This window comes from Raphanus sativus, chromosome 7 (assembly GCF_000801105.2).
Source record: "Raphanus sativus cultivar WK10039 chromosome 7, ASM80110v3, whole genome shotgun sequence".
Classification (NCBI taxonomy): Eukaryota; Viridiplantae; Streptophyta; class Magnoliopsida; order Brassicales; family Brassicaceae; genus Raphanus; species Raphanus sativus.
The window spans coordinates 13,238,914-13,253,449 of NC_079517.1; the positions used below are offsets into that span (position 1 = coordinate 13,238,914).

Consider the following 14,536-nt stretch of genomic DNA (forward strand, 5'->3'; position numbering starts at 1 on the left):
TTTCGTTGATCTTTCTTCACAGTCTTCATTGCTGAAAAACAACTCTTAATAGTCGTAGTAGCAACGTGTTAAATCAGAATTAACTTCAAACGCCTATTAACCAAAAAAAATGACATGTGTTTTCAAATTTCCACCAAAGTACGAGTAAGTTCTCCAACATTCTCAAAATGATTAAATATGTCGTCATTTTGAACATTATCAATATAGATAGCTAGTTCTTGTTCAAGAGATATGCACTTTCCATGACTAAAGTTGGATGGGCAAAATTGTCGATAACCTCATCAATTTTGAACTGAGAGAATGAAACAATAGGAGACAAAGAACAGTACAAATAAGTAGTTCAGTATTAACCTCATTAAAACGATCTCTGAACTCTTGAAACTACAAATCCAAAATTGCATAAACAATTAACCTTATAAGTTATAATGATGTCCATTAATCACTCCTGATTTTTTCCTTGGTTTCTTTGAGCCAGAAAAATCTTCCTCTATGTCCAAATCAATACCATATTTCTTACAGAAAGGAGAAACTTTCATCATAAACAAATTTCATCTATCTTTTCTAAACTTTTTCAACTGTGTTTTAGTTGATTTCACCGACGACATCTTGTTCAAAATCTCCTGATATACATTTTTTGGAGGGCTTTGGACAAAATAATTTGTTGATCAGAAAGCTGCTGCATTCTCCTTTGAGATCAATGATCTTAACCCATTAAACTCACATTTTTGTAACGTTTGAATCATGCTTAACAAATAAAGAATCAATAGCAGATTTAAAAAAAAACGAAAATGTCTCATTACATGAGTAAAACTAATGTGTATATATTTAACTATCTCATTCTTGTCAATAACCCGAAGCATCACTACCAACTTTTTCTTTATAAAAACATCAGCTGACTCATCCACCAACAAACCAAATACATCATCATCAATTTATTCAATAATATTTTTGACTAACTCTTCTGAAAAACAATGCACATTTGAATTTGTAATAGTAGCCTCAGAAATAATGTTTTTTTGTACTTCTAAATTTTAATTTTGTAGGAAGATTAGGTTCATACGGGCTTTATTATAACCTGCATCATAAAATCCCAGTGTAATATTGTATTTTAAGTGTAATTAGGAGTCTAAGCTAATTACTATCGTTAAATTCATGATTAGGTTAAGAAGAATTCATTAGTAAAATGTGCAAAAATGCATATGATATGATTGATCAAGAAATTAACATATATTCGTAGTTTTTTTATTGTTCAAAAAAAAAAAGCCTAAAGTGAGAAACAAGCAACAAATAACTCCTAAAATTTTTAAATTATTTGTTTAACGATAGTAACTTTCAGAGGTGTGCCGACACTGGGTGGGCATCAAAGAGTGTGGAAATGGCAGAGAGTGATATAGTTGCTACCACATGCGTAATCAGTAAATTGTTTTATGCTCCCGAGTCTTTTGCGTATTTTATTTTGTAGGGAAAGCTGATTTGTTTAGATAACCAGGCAAAGCTGTTTTGATTAAAAATATACTTATTTAGGTATATTATAATTTTAGTTTAGTAGCTGTATAATTCAAATAATAATATCAAGTGTCATTAACTTAGCTGAACATTGTACCTGAGATTTCCAGTTCAAATGATCATTGGAACAAAACTAATATTACATGATATGATTTTGGGCCTAGGATATTATGACTTCGATCCGAAGTTTCTGGTGATTCAAAAAGTAAAAATTCAGATAAGTTCAAAATTGACCCATAAATTATTAAGGTTTTGTAAGCTATGAGGTAGCCATCGGAACTTTCCTCATTTTCAGAACCTGCTGGCTGCTACGGCTATACATTGTTTATTTGGTAATAACTCCATTGCTCCTTGAAGTTGCAAATGATATCAGAGATATAGGCAGCCCAAACCACTATATTTTGGGCTTGAAAACTTAACTCCACCTAATTTACCTTTGAGTCCAGGTCTGTAATAAGAATTTTCTCTAGTTGAATTTGTGCATTTTAAAGTAATTGATTTTGTTTTTGTTTCAATGTTCTACGTACTGGTTTACAAGCAACAAGTCTCAACTTGATATATATAATATATATTCCTTTAAAATCTGTAATGTTTTGTATTTTTTTCTCCAGCAGGATGACTGGATTTTTGTTTACTTTTAATGAAAATGGTGAAATTTAAAAAGATTAAGAAGATATAGGCTTTGAATATTACGAACCGCACTGTCCGGCACCACAGTTAACAATAACAAAAATCTCTACATATACCATATATATATCCATTTTTATAACTGTTAAAATCGCACCGCAGTTAAACTGTTTGTTCTGCACCGTTCAATCTACGATCACCATTTGAAACCATTTGGAACTATAAAGTAGCATATGATTTTTTCTAATTTTATTCTTTTAGATAGCAGCCATTTGCACCTTTAGTTTGTTTATTACACTCATAGGGAACTTTCAAAACTTGTTACACTTAACTCCTTAAATCATTACCTATCAAAGAATTATGGCTGAAAGGTGCACGAATGCTGCTTGAATTAGATCTAATAGTCCTTCGTTTTGTTTTTTAAAATAGTTTTTCCTTATATACTTGCAGTAGATATCAGAAAACAACCAATTGAATTAGTCTTATAGTACTCTTTTAGATAATTCAATATCTGCGATTAATACACTATTAGTTATTTATTAGTTACACAGGTGGTTTAGTTTTAACTTTTAACTTAAGGAAGGAGTAAAGTACAAGACATAATCATAACCGCCATAAAACCTTAAATTATAAAAAGGATCCTAATCTAGAATCATTTCACCTAAAGCCTCCTAGTTCTTCTATGTTCTCTTGATGCCTCTCTAATTTGTCTCCCCATTATCTGCCTTATTATATACTCCCTCTGTTTTTTAAAGATATGTATTCTAGACTTTTCACATATATTAAAAAATCACATTAAAAATACATTGATTTTTGTGAATAACAATTTTCCATAACCTTTAACTAATAAAAATTTAATAAACACAATTATTTTTTTTGAAGTTAACAGATTTTCATTAAATAATACATTGAAAAAAGTAGAAAATATATCTTTTTAAAACAATTTTTTTTCCTAGAATATGGATCTTAAAAAACGGAGGAGTACTTTAGAAAGATTAAACTCTAGTTTTGTTCTACGAATAATGCTTTTGAAGCTAAATGTTTGCTTACTGGTCCCAAAAAATTGTTGTGCGCTATAACTTGGTCAATATAAATGCAGGACCACAAAACTCTTTCTGAATGTAATCACTAACTACAACTTTAATTATGCACTAGAGCTTGACCCGCACACCCGTGCGGGTTTTAATTTTGATTTTTGATTTTTTATAATTAGTATCATATATTTTAAATATGTCACTATATAACTAAATGATATTAGTTATTTGAATATTTTAGGTTCCTATACATCATAATTGAATCCGAACCAAAACTAATAATATGTATTCTTTTGTTATTGTTAATTTTAGATTATTTTTTTAGTTTGAAAACAAAATATCTGAACTGACTCGGGTAGTATGGTTTTTTCTGGTAAAATTATTTGAAACTATTTACGGTAAAAAGATTTGAAATTTTAGATAGATTAATTATCTCGACAATTTTAAGTTCCAATACATCGGAATTGAATCCATTCGGACCAGGAGGATCCGACTCAAAAGTTACCAAAAAATTATAATACTTGAACGGAACCTAATTTTAAAACTCCAAAAATTTAATACCTAAAAAAATGATCCATACTTGAAAGGGTACCGAAAATCATATTACTAACTATAAATTATTATATTTACCTGAATAATTTTAAAAAGTGTTATTCATTATTCAACTGCGTGACAATTATTATTAATGCATATGTCTAATATATTTACATACTAACTTATATTTTAATTATATATCATGTAAATAACTCTTTTATCTGGTTCTTAATTTTTAGATATCACCAATAAATAATGAAAAATATAACTACATAGCTTTCAAAAATATTGCATTCTAAATTTATTAAATAGATACATAAATTTATTATTAATAAATAAGGTAAAATATAAGTATGTAATTTTAAAACAGTATTGTATTTTTCTCTATTCAACTGCATAATAATTATTATTACTGCATATGTCTAATTACATATAGTTACGACATATTTTCACAAAATTTAAATCATCATCAATGCATGAGACCGAGTGTACTAAAACAACAACCATTATTCATTCTTCAACTTTTTTGATCTATCTAACGTTTTACATTGTTATACTGGTTTAAATAAATAATTTGTGTGTGTATGTCAATATATTTAAAATTTATGTTATTTTTAATTACAACATAAAAATAATAACAATAATAGAAATTTATTTTTAATTAATTGCATAGAATATCAAAATATGGTAAGTTTGTTGGTTAGCTAGAATATAGCAAGTAGTAGTTTTAATATTAGTCATTTAAGGAAAATACAATAAATACTTAAATTATATTTATTAATTAATTCAGTGGCATATGATTGTAAATATTATGCAAGTTTAAGGGTTAATTTTTATTTGTACTTCACTTTTAATAGATTAGATTAATTATAACGCAGAATTAACCTATGACTAATCATAAATTGATCACTTCCGGAGTTCCGGGTCTTTTTCTTATATTCGTTGAAAAATTTAAAGTGACATTAGTTTGAAGATTTTTTGGGAATAAGACTATACGTTGTATATTAGTACTAGTAACTATGACCGATCTTTAAACTCGAGACCACAGGTCAAGTATTTATTTCATTTTGAAAGTCACCAAAAATTTACAGCAACTAGTAATTAGTAATACTCCTGAAACATAGTGTGAAAACACATTGAGAATTTGAAACGATTAATATTGGATTAAGCTTTGATAGTTAAGATGGGTCCTACATATGTTCATAGGATAAACACATCTCAAGAAATACTTTGGTGGTTTAATCATTGAAACACTCTTCTTCCTGGTTTTCCTCCTTGATGAATCATTACAAATTTACATGGGATTTTGTAAGAAAATGAGTGATTCTTTATTATATCATCAACACATCAACGTACGAACTATATCTTTCACCATTCATTTAGGCTATATCCAAACCCACAATATCCTTCATCCTAAAAGATCATATCTTCATGAAGGTCTTGCGCAAGTTCCGAAAGATTCTCATGAGGCTCATCGACCTCACTCTCCCTTCCTCTTCTCGCCGGAAGAAGAACTCTTGTGAGGGACAGAGGTCTGAGCCACCAAAGATATCGTGCAGTAGTTCGTACTATTCATCTCACGTACACTACAATGAAGCTATCGCAGACTGCATTGAGTTCTTCAACAAGTCTTCCACTATGTCTTGTGATGCGGGTCATGAAGCTGGTCATGTCAGTAGACGATCGTGATTCGTGACTGTTTTAACGTTTAATTATCCCATCTCAAAAACTCACATGTATCTTTTTTGCTATAACATTTTATGATTCAAGGCTTTGCTTTTATTTTTTTTATTTGAGTTGTTGTCAAAAAAATGGAACACTTACATTAATATATGGTCACTTATAAGTTATACATATGTTTCTATATCTAGTAATCTTAGAAATTTCAAGCATTTTCAATAATTTTGAAACTGTCCTACTTAAAAAAGAAAGGGATGTAACTATTGTGTACATTTTTTACTAGTCTAGTTTCTTTAGAAATTTCTACCATTTCCATCTACGTTGAAAGGTTTATTTTAGGGGTTGGAGACAGCTTCTCGAGTTTTTCAGTCTTAAGTTCATGATTATTAACCCATGGACATTCTAAATGATTACGTCACATAATTCTTTACATACTTTGGGGATAACATACATGTTTCATTAAAGATAAAATGTACTCAATAACCATTTACCAAGGTCATACTTATACATATATATCATTATTATCATAACCAAAACAAAACACACAAGAAAAGTGAATGAAATTTTTATAAACCAAGCTGTTTTCATTGCAAAACCTCTTTGAGAATATTCTTCCAATAAACAAAGGGATCAAACTCTCTCTTTTTCTTCTCCTCTTTCTGATCAAAAGTTGTCTCACAAGTCACAAGAAAACAAGTGCCCCCAGTTCATAAATCTTTTGTTTTGTTTTTAGTATTGTGTCCCCTATTAAATACATTTCTAGATCCGCTACTGTATCCGCCACCGAAAAATTATTATTATTCGTAGTTGGGTTTGCATATTTCACGTCTCTCTTCTCACTTGATTATGGATTAACCTTGGACTAGTACTAGTTGGTCCGTCACCAACACGAGGAACCAACACTTCGAATTTGGTTTTGAAAACAGTATCATCGATCTTAGTTTTGGGTTCCTCAGGATCTACTCTCAGCTTCTGAAGCTCTTGTTCTTTTGTGTCCTAAAGTTATAAACTCATTTTTTTTGTTATTTTAATTAACTGATCTATTCTACAAGAATTTGTAACAAACCATTTCTTGATTCTCCTTCTTAACATTTTACCAAAAAGAAAAGAAAAAAAAACTATTTGAAAGAAAATAAATCTAATACGAAAACAAATAAACAAGCCTGATTCCTCCTTGCGCGCAGTTGTTTGTCAGGCAAGTTAGGCAAGGAGCTATTTTGGGGAAAAAAATGCCCATATTTACAACTTGACACAAGGCCCACTCATGTACGGCCCCTAAAACAAAAAAAAATTAAAATTTACAAACAAATGTTTGATGACATCTAGAACCGTCAATACTACAAACACAAAGCCAAAGTGCAAAGACGCTTTGGTCGCTTCCGATTATGAAAGTTGAGATATTTCTTTTAAGGGCACTTCCGCCAACCTCCACTTGTAGTCGGCGTAGCAAGAAAATGTCTCATAATAATTTGTACATACGCTCCTTAGCGAAACAAAACATGTACGTGCCTCATGGGCTTCTAGCTCAGGACCAGCCTGCATGGCACCTTATTATACATCACTACAAGAAAACGTTGTAGACTCCGACAAAAAGTTTCCGATGACCCTTGTTCTCAGAAAATTTTCAATGACTAAGCGAGAAAGTAGTGAGGATTCACTAATTTCATCGGAATTTTAAAGGTTTTTTCCGACAAAAAAGAGTTCTCGGAAACGTCTCGTTAAATTGTTGGAAAATCCCCGGATTGTACCTTCAAATGAAATTTCTCGGTATTTTGTCAGAGGTTGTCATCGGGAAATAGTCAGTCTTAACGTGGTTATTGTTCCGATGAATTTACATGAAACCATCGTTTGTACTATATACAGATCTGTATCGAATACATATTGATAATACATATAATATTTAAACCTTAATAAACTTAATATATAAAGTTTATAACTATCTATAATATGTGGTTCACAGCGGTTTCATGACTGTATTCAAACATATATATTTAATAATTTTACTTAATATATACAGTAGATCCAATTTTTTGAGTTTTTTATAGCAACAATATAGATCTTCTTCTCTATCAACATTCGGCCTATCTTCTCTTCTACCACTTTGTTCCACAGATCTCCGTGAAAGATAAGGTATTTTCTTCCCTTTGCTTCTTCCTATTTCTTCCATTTTATCCATTTTCGTTCTTTTTTCTCCTCTTTTCTTCGTCCCCTCCTCTCAGTCACACTCCTTATGTTTATTAGATCCGTGATTCTTTACATTCATATTTACTTATGTTTTTTTGGATCTAAGATTCTTTCAAGAGATACAACTACCACCTCAACTCCTTGGACCGCCGTAATTCCTTACACCACCACCACTGTAGCTCTCTGCACCGCTACTCCAGAACTCCTTTCACCACCACCACCGGAACACCTTAACCACCACCGTCGGAACTTACACCACCACCGATGCAACTCCTTACACCATCACCGCCGGAACTCCTTGCACCGCCACTTGCAACTCCTTTCCAGTCACCGTCGCAACTCCTTGTAGCCGGAGCCTTCACATCAACACCGGCCATCGAAGCACCGTATATTAAAATAGTTTTATTTTTATTTTATAGATTTTTATAATTAATTTTGTATATGTAACATATATTTGATAGTTTAATATTATTTGAATTCAATTTCTATTTCTATTTTATTAATTTGTTTTTTTTTAATTAAAAATATTAAATCATCGGAAGTTTGTCGGTACATAGATCTCTAATTTTCTCGGTATTTTCCGATCAATCTCCGAGAAAGACTTCCGATAAGATTTGTCATCGGAATTTACCTACTTATTTCCGAGAAATGGAAATTACCGAGACCCAAACTCCGACTAATATTCAATTGTCGGAAAATAGTTGGAAAAGGTCACTTCCGTGTAACTTCCGATAAATATAGCTGTCGGAGTGTATGCATTATTCTTGTAGTGCATTCTTCCCCGCAATTTTCAACGACCCACAAATACTAGCAGCTCCAAATGGTTACTTAAACTATATGAAGAGACTAATTAAGGTGCTTAGAAGGAAGAGGAAATCAAATAAAAACCAGAGACAGCTATTACGAGTTTGTCGTCGTTTAAAGAATAACGAGTGTGTTCGCTCGAGAACAATGTGCTTAGTTTGAAATAAAATGGACGAGTATATTATAATGGCCTGTTAATTAAGGATATATTTAAAATATGTCGCCAGTCTTGTCTCATCTTTGCACATGACTACATGAGAGTGGCTTTTTATCAACATCGGGGAGCTAAAGCATTAAGCCCTCCAAGTTCTAATCTCAACACTTCAGCACGTTTTCATCAACTTATTAGCTTTTTTTTTTGTAACACAACCAAAAATTTAGTTTTCATCAACTTATTAGCTATTACAACCAAAACTAACATTAAGTTATTAGAAACAATGACTAAAATGCCTCCGTAGCATAGTGGTATTGCGTTCGCTTCGTAAGCGAAAGGCCGCGAGTTCGATCCTCGCCGGGGGCTATAGAATACTATTTTTCTAAAGTACCAGAAAACCAGTGGCGTTACTACGGAAAGAACAAATTCACAAGAGTTTGAGGGTTTTCATCAGTTTATTTATAACACAATATATTTTTATTGTGTTGACTGTATTCCTACTTGGTATATTTACAGCAACGTACGTTGTCATTCCTACAACGCTAGTCATCTTTCTGTTTTTTTTTTTGGTAAAAATCTTTTTGTTTTTTCCCATGCTATTAATGTATTTTCTATTGTGTGGAACTGTGGATCATGTGGACCAATGTTTGGAATAGGGTCTATGCGTACCAAATAAATATCGATGCTAATACCGTCTGCAAAAATCTGATCTAATGTCTCGGTCTCAACAAACAAAACGAAATCCCTGAAATACATATGGGTTATGCTATACGTATAAATTAGTAAATATTTTAGAACACCTTTATGTATATATATGTGTAACACTAACATGTTGTTTTTTCGAAGTCAAAATCATTTCGAAAACCACCAATTCATTGAGGAAAAAGTATTATGATCAATCATTCATAAAGCAACATAACTTTGTATAGAAAATGAAACAATACAACGAGATAATTTTACCAAACGAACAAAAAAAACAAGAACTTACAACAAATAGACCAATTAATAATAGACTTAATAATAATAAAGTACCCACACAGACATACTCCAACAAATCCTAGCAAAAGACATCGTATTGAATTTGAACATCCGCAGCAACTTGAATACTTAAGGGCACTTGCGGCGACCATCGTGGGTAGTGAGACTAGCGTAGCACTCGCACTTGTCGTGGTTTCCGTAGGTGCTAGGTGGCACACAGTTGCATCTGGCACAACAAGTTCCGCACGCTCTGTGACAAAGGTTTGGTCTACTTGAGAGCTTGCACCGTGCTATACAGGCACTTCCACAATCTACGAAAATAAACGTTATTAATCTTACTAATTAGACGTTAGTTTTAATATAAATTTTTACGTGTGTGCGTATAGAAGTGATATTTTTACCAATTTTACTGCCGTAACCATTCTTTTTGTTTGAGCTTTCCTGAATGGATATTCGGAAAACGATAAATATAAGAAGTGTGTTTAAAATAAATATTGAGCATTTGTTATTAAAAATACATACCACATCGGCCTTGACGAGTTGGAGAACAAGAAGAGATATGAGAAGAGAAGTAATAAGGGCCTTTGAAATAGCCATAATCCTCAAAGGAGACGAATATTATATGAGAGCTAGCTCAATGAAGATTATACTATGTGTTTTTGAGTTGTTGTGTCTAATGAGAACTTGGAGGCCTTCTATTTATAGCCTTGATTTCGATGGACATTCGACCCCATACATTGGTCCAGACTGTTTTTTTAATTGTTTAAATGATTTCTTATAGACTAGTTTTGGGATAAATGAAATTGCCTTTCCGTATTTCAGAATTCGATAGGATAGCCAATTAATACTTTAACACAGTTACTGATGATCAAGAGAAAAATCAGAAAATAAAAGAAATGTACGCAGTTTTTTTATAGTTTTAGTTCTCTAAGAGAAAAGTAATTTGTAATTTTTACAGCAATTATATATATATAACTTCCAGTAATTATGTTTTTAACTATAAATGGTTCAGAGATGAAAAGATGGTTAATAGCATATTAATGTTTAGATGTATATAGGATTTATTAATTTTATCTTTTTATAAGTGGGTCGTTTGATGGGTATAAAGTTGTGCGTACGCGAAGAAGAGAATATATTGGTGGGACAATAGCTTGTATTATTTGTGGTCTCTTGATTTATAAACGATTCGGTATATGTTTTATCTATAAATTATTTGAGATTCTTGTTTTTATGTTAATATTTCTTATAGGTAAGAAAACTAAAAGCCAGTATTACTGAATAAGTGTAGACTTCTATCGTTCCCGTATTACCTAAATTGCTAATCAGTAAACTCTATTATTGGTTTCGCTTGGGTTTGGTACGTTTTTGTTCTACCAGAAATATTGGTTTCTGTGATATATAAACAATAATTAATTTGGAAATTTGACTTTTGACTTACGGAGTGAGCTTGTTTTATGAATTCTTGACCTATACACACGGACTACTCGTTCCGGCTTTGAAGTATATTTGCTCTTTATACGTACGATGTATCCATGCCAATACCATCTATGTAAAAAGAGAACCATTCATCACTATTGTTTTATTTTGGATGATGTCAATGCTCAGTTTGAAGTTTTGTTTTTTTGTTGATCTCCATTGTTTTGGGAATCGATCATAATAATTTGAGAAAATTAAGAAGAGTTTTAGAACAGTTTATGTGGCTGAGACAAGAAGGATGAGGGGGATGTTGACGTGAGAAATCCTTTTGTCTTTTGAGGATCCTTCATTTCATTATGATCCACTACTCTTCTTGCGTACACTTTCTCCTGTTCTTTTTTTTTGATACAGGATTAAATGTTCTTAGAGTTTTAATTAGAATTTCAAAGTTATTAGAATCGGATCTGAGATTTTGGAGATTTGAAATATTTTTAACGAATTCTAGTAATTTTTTTTTTGATAATTTAGGAGCTTATCCCTACATAAAAAAATCTCAAAATTTTTTGGGATCTAGATCAATATTTGGTCTTGGAAATGATATACAGAAATACAAAGGAAAGGAGTAAAAGTGAGAGTTCATAGGTTCTGTGTTTGGCTTTTTTTTTCACCAATCTTAGAGCATCTCCATATGTGAACTTCATGGGGAGGTTCACCAAAAAATTTTTTATTATTTTATTATTTTTTTTACTGTTCAACTTTTTTTTTCTTAAAAAAAAAAAATAATAATAATAATAATCGACCAATTGCGGGCCGTCACGTGTCGTGGAGCCCGCAAAATAATGATGATACATGTTCACCAGGAAGAGCTCGCGGGAATGGAGTTCATAACTGTTGGCTTTTTTTAAATTTTTTTTTTTTTTTTGGAAACTGTGTGAACCCCATTAGTTTCACTAACGGGGATGCTCTTATCGACTCCAACACCATCCCGCACGCACTACACGGTCTAAACCATAGTCATCTAGTTTAATAAATAAATAATTGAGTCAACATATAGCATTTGTGGATGCATGAGAATGTCACTTCAATTATCATGGCTGACATATAATACTAGGCTACATAATACCACACGTTCGGTAATCGTAGTTTCCTTAAAACGTTAAGTCAAATCAATAGATGTAAAAACTTACCGTAAGGGACACTAGAAACAAAGGAGAATGCGATTTTATTTAATAAACTAAGAATCATCAAACAAAATTAATAACAAGTAAATCTTAATTTTCTAAACCGTAGTTTTTTTGTCAGCAACATTACAATCTAAACGGTAGTTTAAATATCCAAATTTTCATGAATTAAGAGGTTAAAGCCTGATATCGAAAATAGTTAAAAAAAACAAATAGTGGCGGACGTTCTTGTACACTTACGGGGCACGTGCCCCCATCTATTTTTTGCTTTTCTTCAATAGTTTATATAAAGCTTATTAGCTAAGAAAATAATCGTCGGGTTGTTCGTAGCCAAATGGCTGCTGAGCTCTGCCTTCGGACCCTGACGTCTGGAGTTCGACCCCTACTTACCTCAGTTTGAGGATTAAAGGTCCAAAAGTGACCGGTTGACAAAAAAAAAAAAGCTAAGAAAATAATCATAATGAGAAAAGCAGTTGTGCCCCCGACTAAATATCATCCTACGTCCGCCTCGAGTACAAGATATCGTCCTCGTGAAGTAACCAAGCGTATACAAAAAGAAACATAAAAAAAAGAAATTTTAGTGATTTAGCCAGCTATAAAGTGTTGTTTTTCAGCTGTAATATACTAGTTTAACATAAAAAATAATAATTGCCAACCTGTGCTCTCTTTGGCGTTCTTTTGTTCCCATCCCAAGCTATTTATAAAAGATACTAGGGCTTAGTTGTTATTAGGGTCGCGAATTATAGCGAAACTATATTTTTATAATATGATTTTGCTAAACTAGAGTTTTTAGTCTAGTAGTTTATATCAATATCGTTATTTTATAGTGGGTTCTTTAAAGCAAATTGGCTTAAAGAAACATGCACTTTAATTTAAGATATATATATATATATATATATTTTGTAGCAAATGTGCCATGGTTCTTTTTACCAAAAAAAAATGTGACATGGTTCTATTAAGCAAAATGGCTTTGGTCCATACTTACTATTGTTCTGCATGATCATTTTTTTTCAAACGACAATTTGTACGATACCAAACACCGAGGGAATCATCTAGTGACCACTGACCACATATGACAGAACTATATTTTTTTTTTTTGCCAAGGACAGAACTATACTTCAATTGGCCTGCTAATATGTTCAAGGAAATAAGAAACTAAAAACTAAATTAATCTCGTAAGCCCTTGCATTTTTTTTATATTCTTAACTTTTGTTAATAAAAAATTAAAAATACAACATACAGGTAATTAAGTTCCAGCTGAACTATATGCTTACATGAAGTCGAAAAGTTATACTGTATCTGGTTATATGAATTCAATTTTTTTATCTGGCTATATGAGTACCACCTCAACTTCAACAAAGATTACTGTAAATATGCAATTTTTTCATCCAGTAGCTATATAAAAATATCTGGTGGAATATAATTAGGTGATATGATTACAGAGTTTCCAGCTGTTGCCGCCGCCAAAAGAGTCGAAATCGAATAAACAAAATATACTTAGATAAGCTCAAACTTGAGAACTTTTAAAAAAAAAAAAAACAAAGCAACTCTTTATCAAGAAAACAAAGCAACCCTTTATCAAAAAAAAAAAAACAAACAAACAAACAAATTGTAGCATCAATCTTCGTCACTCCTAAAAAATGAGCCGTGAATACTTGTTTGGAAAAAGATGGTCATATGCAATACCAATTTCACATCCAAATTATTTCCTAAAGTTATTTTTTTTAATATTGAATAATTATGTTATTATAAATTATGAAAATATTAAAGATAATTATAAAGTCGTTAATTCTACATAACTTATTGAAGATTCATGCTTTACTGCATTACATGAACCGACATATCAGATCCATACTTGTACTCCTTGTGTCATACTACAAATTTCTTGTAAATTTTCTCTCTGTTAATTCGTATAATTCCGTCTTCATTAAGATTTGAAACTTCGACTTTCTAGTGTAAAATCATTAATGAATCCTAATGACATGTTACTTCAAGATAAATTTTTGTTTTGTTTTCATTTTTGAAAATATGTTTAAATAAAATATGAAATCACTAAAAAGGTATGGTGGTTTGTTGTTAATATACCAGAGTTGATTATTATTAAACCTTTTAATATTATTTTATGTTATATTTCTCCTGTTTCTGAAATATCATTTTAACACTAAAAACTCTATAAACTAATACTCAATGAATTTATAAATAACATAAGTTAATATTTTTTTTTTGTCACAACCAGTTAAAAATGATACAAATTAATAAGATAATAATTTTTAAGAGATTCTATGTAAATATATGCTCATATTAAAATTATAAATTAATAATTTATACGTATATACATTTTATCCATGTACAAACAAATCATTATATTGTTCACTTTACAATATTTTGATGATTTTGTAAAATTATATACAAAACCACATTTCTATGATTTTTTTGTA

The 14,536-nt window shown here is 31.1% G+C and overlaps 1 protein-coding gene, 1 long non-coding RNA gene and 1 other non-coding gene across 3 annotated transcripts; 2 read left to right on the forward strand and 1 right to left on the reverse strand.

Annotated features, from left to right (window-relative positions):
• The first annotated feature begins 7,396 nt into the window (after positions 1-7,396).
• Positions 7,397-8,053, forward strand: LOC130497713 (uncharacterized). The gene is made up of 2 exons (XR_008936724.1): positions 7,397-7,511; positions 7,672-8,053. It is a non-coding gene; the product is annotated as an uncharacterized LOC130497713 (long non-coding RNA).
• A 764-nt stretch (positions 8,054-8,817) lies between these two features.
• TRNAT-CGU (transfer RNA threonine (anticodon CGU)) lies at positions 8,818-8,889 on the forward strand. The gene has a single exon. It is a non-coding gene; the product is annotated as a tRNA-Thr (tRNA).
• Positions 8,890-9,398: 509 nt separating this feature from the next.
• Positions 9,399-10,170, reverse strand: LOC130497452 (gibberellin-regulated protein 1-like). Its single transcript, XM_056990241.1, has 3 exons — positions 10,024-10,170; positions 9,903-9,942; positions 9,399-9,812 (listed from the first exon to the last, which is right to left on the reverse strand). Exons 1-3 carry the CDS (start codon positions 10,096-10,098, stop codon positions 9,631-9,633), a joined length of 297 nt encoding a protein of 98 aa, XP_056846221.1. The 5' UTR covers positions 10,099-10,170; the 3' UTR covers positions 9,399-9,630.
• Between the last annotated feature and the right edge of the window lie 4,366 nt (positions 10,171-14,536).